This window comes from Hemitrygon akajei, chromosome 11 (assembly GCF_048418815.1).
Source record: "Hemitrygon akajei chromosome 11, sHemAka1.3, whole genome shotgun sequence".
NCBI lineage: Eukaryota > Metazoa > Chordata > Chondrichthyes > Myliobatiformes > Dasyatidae > Hemitrygon > Hemitrygon akajei.
Window position 1 is genome coordinate 153,852,335 of NC_133134.1, and position 19,161 is coordinate 153,871,495.

At 42.3% G+C, this 19,161-nt stretch overlaps 1 protein-coding gene across 1 annotated transcript in view; it reads left to right on the forward strand.

The window, feature by feature from the left end:
- The window catches only part of LOC140736150 (transcription initiation factor TFIID subunit 4-like), a 114,289-nt gene that overhangs the window by 79,761 nt on the left and 15,367 nt on the right, over positions 1-19,161 (forward strand). Inside the window, exons 5-11 of the mRNA XM_073061978.1 lie at positions 3,866-3,988; positions 4,983-5,072; positions 7,461-7,694; positions 8,068-8,206; positions 8,788-8,914; positions 9,645-9,814; positions 12,533-12,663. Coding sequence (XP_072918079.1) covers positions 3,866-3,988; positions 4,983-5,072; positions 7,461-7,694; positions 8,068-8,206; positions 8,788-8,914; positions 9,645-9,814; positions 12,533-12,663 — 1,014 coding nt within the window. The remainder of the gene's footprint in view (positions 1-3,865; positions 3,989-4,982; positions 5,073-7,460; positions 7,695-8,067; positions 8,207-8,787; positions 8,915-9,644; positions 9,815-12,532; positions 12,664-19,161) is intronic.

Consider the following 19,161-nt stretch of genomic DNA (forward strand, 5'->3'; position numbering starts at 1 on the left):
ATTTAGCCAAGTAGGTTACCTCACATTTGCCTAGATTAAACTGTACTTGCCATTTTTCAGCCCATATAACCAAAATATTGATACTCTCTCTGCAGTCTAAGGTAGTCTTAGACTGCACAGGGTTAAGTGCACCAAGATCCTGAGAGTTCACATCATAGATGACCTCACCTAGTCCCTTAATATCACATCCCTGAATAAGAAGGCACAGTAGTGCCTCCACTTCCTAAGAAGATTGAGGCAAGCAAGGCTCCCAGCCCTCCCATCTTAACTGCATTTTACTGGAGCACCATTGAGAGCGTCCTGACATCTCCTCCTTGAATGGGAGCAGTCAAGCATCGGACCAGAAGTCCTGACAAAGGAATGTGAGAACAGCTGAGAGCATCGAGGGGGTCTCCCTACCATCTATCGGGGACATTATCAGGAGGGCTGCATGTGCAGGGTCCTTAGTATTATTAAGGATCCCACCAATCCATCCAGTATCCTCTTTGATTTTCTACCATCAGGTGGGAGATTATGATGCATAAAAACAACAGCCAGGATGAGAAATAGTTTCTTCCCTCAGGCCATTAAGCTTCTGAACTCCCAGTTGCATCATATTCAAAGTATCACTAGTTAATCTACTCTGTAGTTTACATTATTTAATATTAATGTACTTTGTTATTTATGTGTGATTCACCTGTAGATTTTATCTTCACCTTCATAAGTTATCGTGTGTTATGTACTTTACACCCTGGTTTGGAGAAATGTTTCTATATACATTATATATGTTATATACATGTATGTAGTTAAATGACAATTTGACTTGACTTCCACACTATCCATCAGTCTTTCCAGCTCTGCCTGTCTTTATATCATCTGTAAGCTTGCTCATTACGCTTCATACATCTACATACATATATATTAGAAACAGCATGGGTCCCACCATCATCGTCAGTCCCCATTTCCTCAGCAAATGAATTACTGTTCTTCCATGTTAAATGGCCTTTGAAAGTAGCATTGGTCTCAGAATGTACTACTTTCTCCATCGTTACTGACCAAGGTTGCTGAAACTTTGTCTTTCTTGGTTATTACATGACTGTCACGTCTTCCAATCCTGTCATGGTAGGATGCATGAACACAGGAGACGTGAATGCTTGTCACTACTTGTCTGTTGTTCTGCCTGTTGATCTAAATGCTCAGCCCACTTTAGCCAACTCCTTACAAATTACTCTGTAATTCCCCTTATTTAAGTTTACGTAATTGTTTCAGATTCAAGCCTTTCACTCTTAAGCTGAAGACTAAATTCTTTGGTAATATGATCATTTATTAAACCTGTTTCATTACACATTTCCAGATCCAAGTAACCACTATTTCGTGGTTTACTCAATATGGGCTCTGGCAAACTTTCCTGAAGGCACTTTATAAATTCTTTTTCATGGTTACCATTTCGGATTTATTTAATGAAGATTAAAGTCATCCATAATTAATGCACCATTTTTTCCTGATATGTAGTCTTCTACCCAACCTCGTTTATTTATCTTGCTATTTTCACTTCCACCAAATGAATATGACATTTTCTGAACCTTGATCATCTTTCAAAACTGTACTTACTTCACTCATTTTATAGAACTTCTCCACTTTCCTTCCTGCCTGTCCTCAAATAACCCTGAATATTGAGTTTGCATTTTTGATGTCCTTGTAACCATGTTTCTGTATCACTAATAGATCATTCCCCATCTATCTCTATTTGTGTGTTCATTGATTTTGTTTTAGATATCAGACACAATTAGATATAAAACTCCTAATTAATTTAGTTTATTACCACATTGTCTTTAATTGTCTTGTCTTGTCCATACTGCACCAACTGCTGCCACTGGGCTATAAACGTGCAGGAGCAGTGTGTGGTTAAGTGCCTTGCTCAAGGACACACACGCTGCCTCGGCTGAGGCTCGAACTAACGACTTTCAGATCGCCAGCTCAAAGCTTTAGCCACTTGGCCACGCGCCAACACATAACCAATAATTGGTTGTGTCTATTATGGTTCCAGCTCTAGCAAACATCTCTGCAACGAAAGTAATCCAGGTCCTGCCTACGTGTAACGTGTCCAGCTGTTCAAGTTCCATCTTCCCTAGAACCACTCACTGTATCTTGCGAATCAAAATCACACTCTCCTACATCAACCCTGTGGTCACTTCATATCTATCCTTCAAGGTCTGCTCCTACTAGTTTGTAGCATTGATGTCACTACCTACAAGTTCTGAAGAACATAGTTGCTAGACTGGACCTTTGGCAGGTGGTGACTGAACTAACCTGAGAGACAAATTGACATGACCTTGTCCTTGCCAATCTTCCTGCAGTAGATGCATTCAGGAAAGTGTTGATGGTCATTATCCATCAGATTGAATTGCACAATAATTGTGCTGAATAGGAAAGGGCAGATCATCAGCTCTAACTGAGGCACTGTGGACCAGCTGTAACAGTAGATATATTAGTCATCATAACTTTAAGCCTCATGACTTGGCATTGTCCTCATTCTGTCCATACGATCAAGCCTGTATCAGTCGGAAGTGCAGAAGGACATGGCTGGTGCAGGATGATACTTACTTAAAAATGATCCATGTGCACAGTGTACTGTAATAACTCTCCAGGCTCCTCTACAGATCAGGAAGGACCCGGGCAGTAAGCACGTAGGACACTGCCACCTCCACACACCATCTTAGCTAGAAATATAACGGGTTTTTTTCATTATTGCTGGATTTAAAACTTTAGAACATTCAAAATTTTGAATCCAAATGAACACCATGCCCATACCTAGTACTGACTGAACTATGTGAGCTCATGGGCAATCACACCCTCAAATTTGGAAATTCCATTTTCCTTGGCCTACTTTTTCCTACACAGAGTAACTAATTCTTAACTTCACATTTCCTCCCCCCCCCCCATCTTCCTCCTCGTATTACTTTCTCTAAGTTTTAGACACTTTTAAACAAAATTGTTAAATCTTGAAATAAAAAACAGAAAATGCTAGAATTGATCAGCTGATCTGAAAGCATTTGAGGAAAGAGAACCATTTCATTTCAGGATGAAGATTGTTTTTCAGAGTTCAAAGTTAGTTTATTATCAAGGTGTATATCTCACCACATACTACCCTGAGATTCATTTTCTTGCAGGCATTCTCAGTAAATACAATGAAACACCATGGAATCAGTGAAAAATAGCATACAACAAGATGGACAAACAATGTGCGAAAGACAACAAACTGTGCAAATACAAAAAGTAAATAAATAAATAGATAGATAGATAAATATTTAATATCAAGAACGTGAGATGAAGAGTCCTTGAAAGTGAGTCCACAGGTTGTGAGAACAGTTCAGTGATGGGGCAAGTGAAGTTGTGTGAAGTTATCCCCTCTGTTGGTTTGGGTCCTGAGACCACCTTGGGTCTTGTACCACCTCCCTGAACTATTTTGGGTGTTTCTAGTACTTTATGTTTTGTTTCAGATTGCAAGCTTATGCTTTGATTACATCTATGTGGAGAATGTTGGGGCATTTTCCTACATTAATTCTACTGTACTTGTAGATGTTATTTTTGACTACTTATTTTATTATTTGAATAGAAAATTTAACAATGTGAAGTAATTGCTGTCAACTGGGCATGTACCTGCATAAATCATTGCTTTCAGAAAGGATTGGATTGTCCAACAAATAGTTTCTTTTTATTTTGAAAATAAAAATAATATATTAAAAAAATTACTTCATACTGAAGTTAAAGTTTCTTCTTCCCAAGACTGACTCCTGTGTGTGTAAACTTAACTTTCTGTAGGAAAGGCTTTTTAATTGTACAGTACTGTACCTTTTCTGCTATTAAATGTTTAAATGTTCTACAGGAAACAATGGAAAATGTGAAGAAATGCAAAAATTTTCTGTCTACGTTGATCAAGTTAGCTTCAAGTGGTAAACAGTCAACTGAAACAGCTGCCAATGTCAAAGAACTGGTGCAAAATTTATTGGTAAGAAAGCATATTGCAAATGTTTCTGCATTAATGTAATTGGAAAACTAAATTGTGTGTCTTAGAGTTGTAGGTAATGAGTGGCAAATACTTTTTTCATAGATTTGAGCAGAAATTCTAAGGAAGAATTGATTCATTTCCCTGAAGCGGAAGATGATAAAGGACAATGGGGAAAGGGCAGAGCATAGAGAATAGTTTAGTTTATTGAATTAGAGAAGAACAGTACTAACACTGTAGGACAGAAGTTTTTATTTTGTGTGTAAGTATCTATGTCTTCTGTTTATGATGATACACTAATGAAATATGTTGGATAAACTTGTGCATCATACCCAAGGCATGAATGTACCAAACTGTTTGTTAAATATTTGAGTGAGGCATTGGAACACTCAAAGCATGAAGTTCTAAGGCTTCCGTGGCCTTTAAAATCTTTTGGATCCTCTTTTAAGCATTACAGACAAGTTGTCTATAATGTATATAGAACAAAATTCAGCTAAGTTTTCTTCAATAGGTAAATAATGTAACAGATCAAAAGAAACATTCACCTGTGCATAAAAGCTCCATTATTCAGACTGGCAGTTTATATTTCTTATTATTATATGGTTACCTTCCAATTTAAAGAAGTCATTCTGATTTTCTGATCAAAATCTGACCATGTTTAGAATTTATCTAATTTGGAAAAATATGTGGCATTATTTTAGATGGTAAAAACCATTTTCAGACTGATACTTCACAAAAAAATTGATGTATTGTACAAGTGCATGAACTACCTACCATTAGCTCTGAAACTGCATCAGCCCTAGAGAAATCAAATGTGCAGAATTGCCTACCGAGGAGATTCTTACCTTTATTAAAATGTAACAGTCGGTGCTATTGAATACTAAATAAGAACAATCATTGAATTATTTTCCCTACAGAACACCAAATTGTCTGTTGAAATTGGAAATGTCCTCAACATGTTGAAATCAATTCCAGTTTTACTCTTTTCATTTTATAGGATGGGAAAATTGATGCTGAAGACTTTACAAGCCGGTTATATAGAGAGCTCAATTCATCACCTCAACCATACCTTGTGCCTTTCCTGAAGGTAATTTATAGTTTGCCTGATAATGATAAGTCCAAACTTTTCATGTTTGAAAGAGGTGTTTTTTGTGTTCTGCCTGATAAATTCATTGAGCAAACACACAAAATACTCAACAAGTCAGGCATAATGAATGGAGGGGAATAAACAGTCAACGTTTCGGACTGACACTCTTTATAGGGATTTGAAATGTTGACTGTATTCCCCTCCATAGATGCTTCCTGACTTGCTGAATTCCTCCAGCATTTTATGTGCGTGACTCAGGATTTCCAGCATCCTTTGTGTCTTGTGTTTATGATATACAGTCCCTTGTGTTTATGATAAATTCAATTATGCTTGGGAACAAAACCAGGATTAGCAGTATTTGAAAACTAGATAACTTGTTTTCTATTATGTAGACTAAGATATAATCATTCTTCGATATCAGGCTTAGTCGAAATTCTATCAGTTATTGAGAATAAAATCTCCTCCCTTCCCACCCCACCACACCGATTCTCCTGTAGAAAAATTATGTGCATTATATTTATCAAGCAAACACGAGGAAATCTGCAGGTGCTGGAAGTTCAAGCAACACACACAAAATGCTGGTGGAACACAGCAGGCCAGACAGCATCTATAAGGAGAAGCACTGTCGACGTTTCAGGCCGAGACCCCTCCGAAATGTCAACAGTGTTTCTCCTTATAGATGCTGCCTGACGTGCTGTGTTCCACCAGCATTTTGTGTGTGTTGCATTATATTTACATTTTATTTCCAGTTGGGTTTCTTTCTGTAGATTTTCAATAAATCCCCCGGTTAGTTTCATAAGGGAATAAAGTTACTTTTTGCATTGATGTGTACAAACTAAGAAATAGAACATCTAATCTGTTCTTTCATCCATTATTATGGGTATGATTTGAAAATAATGTACATGTCTTGTGTGTATATATAGCAGAAAGTTTCCTCTAAAAGTTTTTTTTTTCCCCTGTTCCAGCTTCTAAAAATACACATTTGTTAAACTAGTACATGAGAAATTGGGTTTAGCCAGTCCCGTTCTTTGGAGTATCAGGAACCCAACTTAAAAAGGAAGATAAGACATCAAATGCTGAAAGTCAGAAATAAAATTAGTAAATGCTTCTCATATTAAGTGGATCAGGCACCATCTATGGAGGAGAAATGGATTTAACATTTTGGGTTGATGACCTTCTATTGGTAATAGCTGAATTACTCTAAACCAGGGATTCTTAACCTTTTTTTATACCATGGACTCCTTTGGCAGTCGAGTGAAGCCAGTGGACCCCATCTCAGAATACTATGTTTAAATACATGAAATAAAATACGTAGCATTACAAAAGAAACCAATTATTTTGAAATATAGCTACCAAACAGTTGGTTGGTTGCCTGCATTCATAATTGAAGGAAATGCTAAATTTTTGTTAGAGGGTAGTGAAAATAAAGATGTAATTTTTTTCCCCATCCAAGTTCACAGACACCCTGGACATAATGGACCCCTGCTTTAAACCAAGTATTCAGGAATTGGTGGCATTTTCAAGTTTTAAAAAATCCAATTAGTGCCAGGAAGATATAAAGGATAGGAGTAGGAATGGGGTATATGTCCACATTCAATTAAATCCTGTTTGGTCTGAACTTGTTCTTGACTGCATTTTCTTGTCTGTTTCCCAAATCCCGTAGATCCAAAGTCCGTGCAATTTGGCCTTGAATATATTTGATGATCCAGCTTCTACAAATCTCTCTGACAGACAATTCCAGAGATTCACAACAATGTTAAAAATTTTGAGAATGCTATATTTTGAATCCATGTATCCTGGTTCTATACTCCTCCCAAGATGAAACTTCTTCCATGTCAACCCTTTCAGAATATCTCATATTTTTATAAGATCACCTCCCACCCTTGAGATGATGTGGCGCTCACCTGCTTAGAATATGTCATGTAGGACAATTTTGTCACAGAAATCAGCGAATGAACCTTTTCTAAATTACCTACAATGCAAGTATATCTCTCCCTAAGTAAGGAGATCATAACTGTATGCAGTACTCTGTGGTCTCACCAGTATCATGCACTATTGTAGCAACATTACCTACTTTTCTACTCCATTCTCTTGTCAAAGAAAGACAACATTGAACAATTACAACATTTAAGCAAATACATGGATGGAGGAATATGGAGGGCCATGATCCAGCTATGAGTTGATGGGACTAGGCAGAGTAACAGTTCCGCACAGACGAGATGGCCTGAAAGGCCTAGTTCTGTCTGTAATGCTCTTAGACTCCATGACTCTGTAACATTCTGTTAGCCTCCTAACTATGATAGCACCTTGCATAAAGTGAAAGTAGTTTTTTTTGTTTAAATCATACTATGATTAGTTCAAAAGTTTAACTGTTCTGTGCATTCTTAGCGGAGCTTGCCAGCCTTGCGCCAACTCACTCAGGACTCGCAGGCTTTTATTCAGCAAAGTCAACAACAATCCTCAACTCCAACCACAACAGCATTGACGGCAGTGGTACTAGGAAACACTGTTCAGCAGCGGCCTGTAGTACGGACAACTACTTCTACAGCTACGGTAACCAGCACCCTCCAACATCCAGTGTTAAGTCTAGCACAACCTGGACAGTCAGTACAAGCTGGCAAGGTAAGTCAAAGGAACACAACTAATCCATAGGGCCATCTGTGCACCTAGGGTGCCTCAGGGTCCCTTACTTTCAGAGTTTGTGTAAACTTGTTCACCAGAGGCTGCCTTAGAGAGGTTTTCTAATTAATTTATTATCTGCTTGAAGTTGTGGTTGAAAAATCAGCTGAACAGTATTGTCAGCAGATATCAAACAATAGCTTGTAACATAATATGAAATTAAAGGTGATTGAACAGTTTCAGTTACATAACTTTCATATCCTGTTTGGTTTAGCTTTAGTGTGGGAAGATTATGATCTAAAATGTTATAAAAATGCTGATTTTTTAAAATGCTAGTTTCATGCTTGTATATTTTCATATTTGTGTGCCTCTTCAGGTGTTTCAACAGCAGCAAGGAACGCTAGCCAGACCGCAAGTGACTCTGACACAAACACCCATGGTAACACTTAGACAACCTCACAATCGCATCATGTTAACTGCACCTTCACAGGTGCAATTGAAGCAACTTCAGACAGGTAAACCTAAATATTATTATTTCTCTTAAAATAGAAAATTAAATATATAAAATAATTATGGATTATGTCTATACTGTTCCATAACTGTTTTGCTGTCCTTTAAACATGCAGAGTAGGATGTCAATAGAACTGAATTTCAGATGTGGAGTTGAATGCACTAAATATTTCCACATCACTTGATACAGAACATCTTGACCTTACTAATACAAGTTATTAATTTTGACAGCCAGAGTGACCCTTAACCATTTTGCATTGTCATAAAACTGTACATTGCAGTGTTTGAGTAGGTTCTTTCACAACTTAAGTAATAATGTTTCAGCATATTGAGGAACTTCTGTTGTTAACACAAGATAATATATAGAAAATATACCTGGCTTAATACAAGGATGAATGATAGAAATGTCCCTGGCTGCCAAAGGGTATTCATCCTCAAACATCCTAAGTGTGATAGTTTGTTGTACAAAGTTTTGTGTGCCTATGATTTAGACATTTACAACAATTTTTAGTTTAGTAATATATTGTAACCATTGGAGATATAAAAAAAGTTGATTAATCCACCTAAGTTCTCTATAATTTTACAGTTCCTGTTATGAAACCGACAGTTGTGCCAGGAAGTAAAGCTGGTTTGACTTATTCTGTCCAGACGTCAGTTGTTCAAAAGAACAAGCTTAAAGAAGCAGCAGCAGCAGCAGCAGGCGGTTCTTTCAGGTGAGATGTTTGAGTCTAAACTCATAAAGTTAAGGATGGAAAGCAGTGAAACCAAAATCTCAATGTTTATTTAAAAATCAGGCTTAATATGGTTTTTGAACCAAATCCAGGTAAATATTTATCAAACACAACAAAAATGGCTGTTCCTTTAAAACTAACCTCAATTCTTCAACTAGTATATATTTTAACTAAGTCCTTCTTACTTTAGAATTCTGGACCTTCATCAGGTTACCTAATTGGAACTTGAGACATAGTGCCCATTTGCTTAACTTAGATTAGATTTTGTGCTGGGATAATACATCACAAATAGTAGTCTCTGTTTAACTCTCTAGGGAAGAGACATCTTGCACTGAGCACAGAGTGAGGCATGTCCCAATAGGAAGAGAAAACAGCTTCTTTGTTCAAAGATTTTTGCAATGCTGGCAAGGTGAAATTCATTGTCTGTACCTTGAAAAAATATGTCAAGTATTTTTGAACACTGTGTATGTGAGATGATTGTGCTAGGTAAAGAATTACCTATATGTGTCTTTCACCTGTCTGATCATTGTAAGCAGGTTACCAGTGCTGTTGACCAAGGACAGTTCAAATAGGTCTTTTTCACTTATATTCGTAACTACATTTCTGACAAATATGTTCATTTTGATCCAGTTTTAAATTAGCATTTGAGATTCTTTTAATTTGTAGGCTACCTCTAATAATGACACTTGTGTATACTTTTGAAATTTTATAGGGATGATGATGACATTAATGATGTGGCATCTATGGCTGGAGTTAATCTGTCTGAAGAAAGTGCACGAATTTTGGCAACAAATTCAGAATTGGTGGGCACTCTGACAAGATCATGTAAAGATGAAGCATTCTTGTTTTCTGCGCCATTGCACAGAAGAATGTTAGAAATAGGTAAAGAAATACCTACTCATTGTTGCAGGGTGGATGTGCTTTCCAATGCAATTTTTGAAAGAACCAAATGAGACAGAGAATCAAAAAACATGAGTTCCTTTCAAACTCCTAGAGATATCTGTAAACAAAATGTTTGACATGGCATTTGAAAACAAGTGGTCGGGGGAATAAAAATGCTGCTGCCTAGCATTGGAATTGCAGCAGGAGTTGTGTCTTTGTCAGCTACCAATGTTGTTTATTGAAGGCTGTTAACTAAGCACAGCGATCAAGAGCAATAGCATTTCAACCACATACACTAATTGTTTTGATTGTCATCAAAATTAAGTTAGATATATTTACAGAACAAACATCTATGTTTTCAAGCAAGTAAAACATTCTGGCATCTACAATTACTGCCCATCACCTTGCATGAACATAAAGGACCTACATAATATACAGATATGCCTGTAGCATTATAATGCATGCCTGTTATCAGACCAGATTTATTATCACTGATACACGACACAGCACTGTAGCAGTTAGCGTAACACTATTATAGCGCCATCAATACAGGTTCAATTCTATAAGGACTTGGTATGCTCTCCTTGTGATCACATGGGTTTCCTCCAATTGCTATAATTTCCACCACGTTCCAAAGACGTAGGTGTCTATACATTAATTGGTCTCTTGGGTGTAATTGCACAGCACATGCTCAAAGTTCAAACTAAATTTATCGAAGAACATATATGTCACCATATACAACCTGAGATTCATTTTCTTGTGGGCATTCACAATAACTACAAGAAATAATGGAAAATTTTAAGGACTGCACCCAGCAGGACAGACAAATAACCAATGAGCAAAAAAAAAACTACAAACTGTACAAAAAGAAAGAAAACAAATAATAAATAACTAAGCAATAAATATTGATAACATGAGATGACAAGTCCTCAAAAATGAGGTTGAGGGGAGTTGAGTGAAATTGTCCCCACTGGCTCAAGAGACTGATGGTTGAGGAGTAATAACTTCCTGAGCCCATTGGTATGGGTCTTGAGGCTTCTGTACCTTTTTCCGGTGGCAGCAGCAAGAAGAGAGCATTGCCTGGGTGGCGGGGGTCCTTGATGGGTGCTACTTTCTTGCGACAGCACTCTGTGTAGATGTGCTCAGTGATGGTGAGGGCGTTACACATGATGGACTGGGCTATATCCACTACTTTTTGTAGGCTTTTCATTCAAGGGCATTGATGTTTCTGTGCCAAGCTGTGATGCAACCAATATTATGCACCACACATAAATAGACAGTTTTTAAAGATTTAAATGACATGCTGAATCTTCAAAAAATTCTAAGGAAGTAGAGGCATGCTGTGCTTTCTTCATAATGGCACTTTCATGCTAGACCCAGGACAGATCCTCTGAAATGAAAACTTGAGGAACTTGAAGATGCTGACCCTCCACGTCTGATCCCCCGATAAGGACTGCCATGGACCAATGGCTTCCTCCCCTGAGGTCAAAATCAGCTCCTTGTTCTTGCTGACGTTGAGTGAGAGATTGTTGTTGTGGCATCGCTCAGCCCAATTTTCAGTCTCCATCCGATATGCTGATTTGTCACAACCTTTGATTTGGCCAACAACAGTGGTACCAAACTTAAATTTGGCACTGGAGCTATGCTTAGCTACACAGTCACAAGTGTAAAGTGAGTAGAGCAGTGGACTAAACGTACAGTTTTGTGGTGCACCTGTGCTGATGGAGATTGTGGAGGAGATGTTGTTACTAATTTGAACTGACTGGTGCCTGGAAGTGAGGAAATCAAGGATCCTGTTGCACTTGGAAGTATTGAGGCCTAGGTCTTGAAGCATGTTGATTAGTTTTGAAGGGATGATCATATTGAATGCTGAGTTGTAGTCAATGAAGAGTATCCTAATGTATGCATCTTAGTTATCCAGATGTTCCAGGGTTGAATGAAGAGCCAATGAGATGGCATCTGTTGTTGACCTGTTGAGACAGTAGGCAAACTGAAGCAGATCCAAGTCACTTCTCCAGCAGGAGTTTATATGTTTCATCATCAACCTCTCAAAGTACTTCATCAGAGTGGATGTGAGTGCTACTGGACATTAGATGTTAAGGCAGGTTACCACATTCTCATTAGGCACAGATGTAATTGAAACCTGCTTGAAGCAGGTTGGTACCTCAGATTGCCAAAGTGAGAAGATAAAGATATCTGTGAACACTCCAGCCTTTAGAACTTGGCCAGGTACCCCATCTGGCCCGGATCCTTTCCGTGAGTTCACCCTCCAGAAGGATGCATTCACATTGTTCTTAGAAACTGAAATCACAGGGTCATCGGGGGCTGTGGGAGTTTGTGAAGGTGCCTCCATGTTTTCATGGTCAAAGCGAGCATAAAAGGCATCTAGCTCATCTGGGAGTAAAGCCCTGTTGTCACCTGTCATTTATTGGGTCAGAAAAGCCTGTTTTTAAGTCAATTTTAAAAAGTTGTGATATTTCTTATTTTTGTGTCAGCAGTACTTTCCATTGCAAGACATTAAAAACACTAAGTTACAATAATAAATAAATAGAAATGTAATTAAGGATATTTTGACTTCCAGTTAACTATGTGGAACCAGAGACTAGTATATTGGGCAGTATTGAGCTTATAGTACAGAATTAGTAAAAGGAGTGCAATAATTCAATTAAGAATATTAACTTTTCTAAAAAAGGCACTTTAACCTTTTTTTGGGAACAGGTAAAAAACATGGAATTACTGATGTCCATCCTGATGTAGTAAATTTTGTGTCGCATGCCACCCAACAGAGATTACAAACACTTGTAGAAAAGATATCTGAAGTTGCACAGCAAAGAAACATCACATATAAGGTGAGTGGAGAATTACTTGTGGTCTTGCTAGACTGAGCCTCATCTAAATAAAATACAAGTCCATTACAAATTCTTACAACGAAAGGTAAATGCACTGAAAACACTTGCTCCCTTTTTCATGTGATACCAGTGGTAAGCAATATTTCTTTCACTAAACTCACTATCGTTTGTGATGATATCCATAGCTGTAAGTCATTTTTTTGGTATCTCATGAAGGTGGGAAATCAGTGGTGTCAGCAAATCTCACAATGGAAGTACAGCCAAGCTTGATTCTCACTCAACCTAATACCAAGAATGAACAGTTTAGCAACTGTAACAATTTGGTGTTTGAAGTAGAAAGTCAAGCCAATCATTTCCACTCCCAATCACAAGAGTCAGCTCTGTACAAATGGAAAGCTAATACATGTAATGATTGTATTGCAAAGATATATTGGTGGAATATTCAATCTTTTATTCAGGTTTTTAAATAAAGTGGTATGTTGCAATAAACCTAAATAAACACGTTTTTAAAAAAAAGAAAATACTAACAATACTCTACAGACCAAGCAATATCTGAGAGAAATTTGGAAGTTTGGTTGGTTGCCAAGCTTGGCAAAGTGTTTGCAGATGTTTTGGTTCCAATTGGGAAGCCATCTTCAGTGCACAGTTGAGAGTGTTGTCCTCAGTATTCTGTCCTCAGAATACTGGCTTATATACTCCTCCGGGGTCCGAATCAATATTGATTAGAGTCGTGATCTGGTTGGCTGGTTCAAAACGCTGTGAGCAGTGCAGCAGTAGAAGATTCTGATCGGCTAGCTTTGAGGGAAGTCTGTTGAAAGTGTTTGCTTTGCTGTCTAGATCCCAAGATTACTGGCGATTTGTTGATTGTTGACTTTATTCTTTCTCTTTTCTTGGTAAAGTGTTCATATACCAGATCTATGTTGATGTGTTCGTTGATAGATCCTTCTGTAGAGAACCAGGCTTTGAGAAATTCTCATTCTTTGTTTGTTCTTGCTTGAGTCAAGACTCTGGCTGCCGTCCAGTTGCCGTCCTTCTTCACCTTCATGAGCTGATTCTAGCAGGAGTGGGTCATGCCTTCTGCTCACTAGCTGATGATTGTGTATTCTGGTCGATAGTTTTCTTCCTGTTTGACCAACATAATACTTGTCATACTCACTACACTCGATTTTGTAAATAATGTTTGTTCTATTAGTCACACTGTTGTACTTCGAGTTGCAGTCAGTTTGTGAGCAGCTGTGATGTGTTGCTGAAGCATTCGTGCTGTTATATTCGGGACATTCTTTATGTACAGCAGTACAATTAATTTATTCGTCGCTTGTGTAGTTTGACACGACCCGTTCTCGCTGTCATCTCAAGAAGACGAAGAACACTATTTCATCTGGACGACAGCCAGTGTCTTGACTCAAGCAAGAACAAGAAAAGAGTGAAAATTTCTCAAAGTCCGGTTCTCTACAGAAGGATCCATCAACAAACACATCGGCATAGATCTGGCATATGAACCCTCACGGAGAAAAGAAAAACAAATACGTTGTGGCGACCCACTTTCTGTGCAGGCGAACCGGCTCACAAATATCCAGCATGCGGGGGGAGACTTTGGTAATGCACCTCTGATGTCATTTCCGCCCGGAGAGGGTGGGCGCTAGGGATTTAAATGCCAGCGCCGCAAAGTTTGAATAAACTAGTCTCGGAACGACTTACCAACTGTGTGTCGTTATTTCAGCACTGTGTGTAGCTGTGTGACCCCGACGGTCCAAACGGGATTTGGACCAAAGATGACCGTCTCTTCATCTGTTCACGCAGTTTTGCTAAAACTGCCAACTTTCTGGATGCTGCGACCACGCGTGTGGTTTAGCCAAGCAGAAACCCAGTTCCAGATTCGGCAGATATCCTCTGATTCCACGCGTTACTACCACGTGGTGAGCGCCCTTGACCAGGAGACGGCCACCCAGGTTGCGGATTTCAATACAGTCGCCCCCGGAAGAAGGCAAATATGAAGCATTCAAAGCGCTGCTCATTGGGACCTTTGGCCTCTCACGGCATGAGCGAGGTGCCCGCCTGCTTCACCTGGACGGTTTGGGAGACAGACTGCCGTCAGCATTGATGAACGAGATGCTGTCCCTGGCTGATGGACACAAGCCCTGCCTCATGTTTGAGCAGGCGTTCCTAGAGCAGCTGCCCGAGGACATACATTTGCTGTTGGCCGACGCAGATTTCAGCGACCCCCGGAAGGTGGCGGCCCGGGCAGACGTGCTGTGGAAAGCCAAGAGGGAGAGCTTGATTAGTCGGTCAGATTACTAGGCCACGCGCCCAACAGCAGACCAGACCAGGCCCGGCAGGGGGGCACACACAACACAGAGGCAGGAGTGAGGAGGCCAGTGAACAGTGCTGTTTCTACCACCAGCGGTGGGGCACAAAAGCCCGCCGTTGTCACTCGCCCTGCAAGGGCCAGCAGCCGCTAATGACTATGGCGACTGGCCACCAGGACAGCCTCTTGTACGTCTGGGACAAACAGTCGGGACGCCGCTTCTTGGTCGACAATGGAGCGGAGATCAGTGTCTTGCCCTCGACGGGGTACGACACCCGCAACAGGAAGCCAGGACCCACCCTGATGGCCGCAAACGGCAGCACGATACGGACCTACGGCACCCGCACAGTGCAGCTGCAGTTCGGCGCCAGCCGGTTCACGTGGGACTTCACACTGGCCGCGGTGGCCCAACCACTCCTGGGGGCGGACTTCTTGCGAGCTTACAGCCTGCTGGTCAACTTGCAAGGGAAAAGACTAGTACATGCCGAGACTTTCCAGACGTTCTCCCTGGGTGAAGCCAAGTTGCTGGCCCCACACCGGGACTCCATCACGCTGTCGGACAACAAATTCACCAGAATCCTGGCGGACTTACCATCGATTCTGGCACCACAGTTCACGGCAGCCATGCCCAGACACGGGGTACAGCACCACATTCCAACCCAGGGACCACCCCTCCTCACCCGCGCATGAAGGCTCCCCCCGGAAAAGCTCCGCCTGGTGAAGGAGGAGTTCAAGAGGATGGAAGAATTGGGGATCGTACCGAGGTCCAACAGCCCATGGGCCTCCCCCCTGCACTTGGTGCCCAAAGCAGCCAGGGGTTGGAGACCATGTGGCGACTACTGCAGACTGAACGAGGCTACCACTCCAGACCGCTACCCCGTGCCGCACATACAGGACTTTGCAGCAAACCTGCACGGGGCAAGAATCTTTTCCAAAGTAGACCTCGTCCGGGGATACATCAAATCCCGGTGCACCCTGAAGACATCCCCAAAACAGCACTCATCACCCCGTTCGGCCTGTTCGAGTTCCTCTGAATGCTATTCGGCCTGAAGAATGCCGCACAGACTTTCCAGCGGCTAATGGACGTGGTGGGACGCGACCTGGACTTTGCGTTCATCTATTTGGACGACATCCTTATAGCCAGCAGTTGTCGTCAGGAGCATCTGTCCCACCTCTGCCAGCTCTACTCCCGCCTGAGTCATTTCGGCCTCACGATCAACCCGGCCAAATGCCAATTCTGTCTCGAAACCATCGACTTCCTGGGCCACAGGATTACCAAAGACGGGGCAACACCTCTGCCCGCCAAGGTAGACGCGATCCACCACTTTGCCCAGCCCAACACAGTCAAAGGCCTGCAGGAGTTCGTTGGTATGGTGAACTTCTACCACCGTTTCCTCCCCTCAGCAGCCCGTATCATGTGCCCTTTGTACACCCTGATGTCGGGTAAAGGCAAGGACATTACTTGGCACGAGGAGGCCGCGGCCGCTTTCGTTAAAGCCAAGGAAGCCTTGGCAGATGCCGCAATGCTGGTGCACCCCAGAACGGAAGTTCCGACCGCCCTCACGGTGGACACATCCAACATAGCAGTCGGTGGGGTGCTGGAGCAGCTCATCGAGGGGCGCTGGCAACCCCTGGCGTTCTTCAGCAAGCACCTATGACCACCCAAACTCGTGCTTTCGACCGGGCACCGTATCTGGCAATCTGGCATTTCAGGTACTTCTTAGCAGGCAGGCCGTTCACCGCGTTCACGGACCACAAACCATTGACCTTCGCGTTCACGAAGGTGTCCGATCCCTGGTCAGCTCGCCAGCAGCAACATCTGTCCTACATCTCCGAGTACACGATGGACATCCAGCATGTCTCAGGAAAGGACAACGTCGTGGTGGACGCACTCTCCAGACCAGCTGTTCAGGCCCTGTCCCTGGGGGTGCACTATGCAGCACTGGCGGAGGCGCAGCAGGCAGACGACGAGATGCCCAGCTACAGGACCGCAGTCTCGGGTTTGCAGCTGCAGGACTTTCTTGGAGGTCCAGGTGATAGGACCCTCCTGTGCAACGTGGCCACCGGCCAACCTCGCCCCATCGTCCCGGCAGCCTGGAGGCGGCGAGTTTTCGACTCCATACACGGTTTTGCACACCCATCTATCAGGACAACCATCCGGCTGGTCTCCAGCAAGTTTGCGTGGCATGGACTTCACAAGCAGGTCAGTGAATGGGCCAGAACGTGCGCGCAGTGCCAAACAACCAAGGTGCAGCGGCACACTAAAGCCCCGCCGCAGCAGTTCGAACCCACCCACCGGAGGTTCGACCACATTCATGTGGATATCGTGGGCCCCCTACCAGTGTCCCGAGGAGCGCGGTACCTCCTAACTATGGTAGACCGGTTCACGAAGTGGCCAGAGGCGGTCCTGCTAACCGACACATCTGCCGATTCCTGCACCCGAGCACTGATTGCAACCTGGGTAGCACGCTTCGGGGTACCGGCCCACATTAACTCTGACAGAGGCGCCCAGTTCACCTCCAGCCTGTTGGGAACGCAGCTGCACCACACAACTGCCTACCACCCATAGTCGAACGGACTGGTGGAACGCTTCCATTGTCACTTGAAGTCGGCTCTCATGGCCAGCCTGAGAGGACCTAACTGGGTGGACGAGCTTCCCTGGGTCCTGCTTGGAATTCGTACAGTGCCCAAAGAGGATCTGCACGTCTCGTCGGCCGAGTTGGTGTACGGCGCGCCCTGGCTGTCCCGGGAGAGTTCATACCAGCCCCAAGGGGGCAAGAGGAAGAACCCGCAGCAGTCCTGGACAAGCTATGCGAAAGGCTCGGCAACCTGGCCCCCGTACCAACTTCACTGCACGGACGGACCCCGACCCATGTACCCAAAGACCTGCAGAACTGTAAGTTTGTGTTTGTACGAAGGGGCGGACACCGGGCACCACTACAGCGGCCGTACGAGGGGCCATTCAAGGTGATCAACAACAACGGCTCCACGTACGTTCTGGACATTGGGGTGAGAGAGGAGGTTTTCACAGTGGACCGACTCAAACCAGCCCATGTGGACTTGGCGCAGCCGGTCGAGGTTCAGGCACCGCGGCGCAGAGGCAGACCTCCCAAACAGAGCCTGATCCAGACTGTGGACATTGGGGGGTGTATCACCGGTTCTGGGGGGGGGGGTTATGTGGCGACCCACTTTCTGCGCAGGGGAACCAGTTCACAAATAGCCAGCGCGCAGGGGGAGACTTTGGTAATGCACCTCTGACATCATTTCTGCCCAGAGAGGGCGGGCACTAGGGATTTAAATGCCAGCGCCGCAAAGTTTGAATAAACTAGTTTCGAAACGACTTACCGACTGCATGTCGTTATTTCAGCGCTGTGTGTAGCACATCGCTACAACGCCAACAATCAACGAATGGCCAGTAAACTCGGGATCTGGACAGCGAAGCAAACGGACCTCCCTCAAAGCTAGCCAATCAGAATCTTCTAATGCTAAACTGTTCAGTGTTTTTAACCAGCCGACCAGATCATGATGTCTAATCGATATCTGTTCGAATCCCAGAGGGGTGTATAAGCTATACTCTGAGGAGACAACACCCTCAACTGCACACTGATGCTGGCTTCTTGAATGGAGCCAAAACGTCTGCAAATATTTTGCCAAGCTCAGCGATCAACCAAACACTCAACCTGAGCTACCAATATTCTGCAATATTTCCAATAGAGACAATGTTTCAAGTCATTGACCTTTCATCAGGAGGGTTATCAGCCCAAATTCACTGAGTCTCTCATCTTTGGTACTGTCTGGACCATCTTAGTATTTCCAGCAGCAAATCACAAAACTACACAATCATGAAATATGCATTATTTTACTTTGGTTTAAACAGAGGTTCAATCTACTTTAACAAAATGAAACTGCTTAACAAAATACATATATTTGAGGGCTTTTGTTGTTATCAGTTATCATTAATATGAATTAATTATCATTGTGTTATTGGGTTAAATACTGAGTTAGCCATTTTTTGTTGTTATTAGTGAGGAGAGTTTGAGTTACTGGGGTAAGAAGGTGATGAATGGAACATTTTCTTACTCACACACGCTGTAGAACAAAAGTGTTTTTTTGGAGTATTACTGTTCACAAATTTGCAAAAAGCAAGAAACCATGATGGAACAGACTCTTTTATTTATGGAAGTTTATATGTA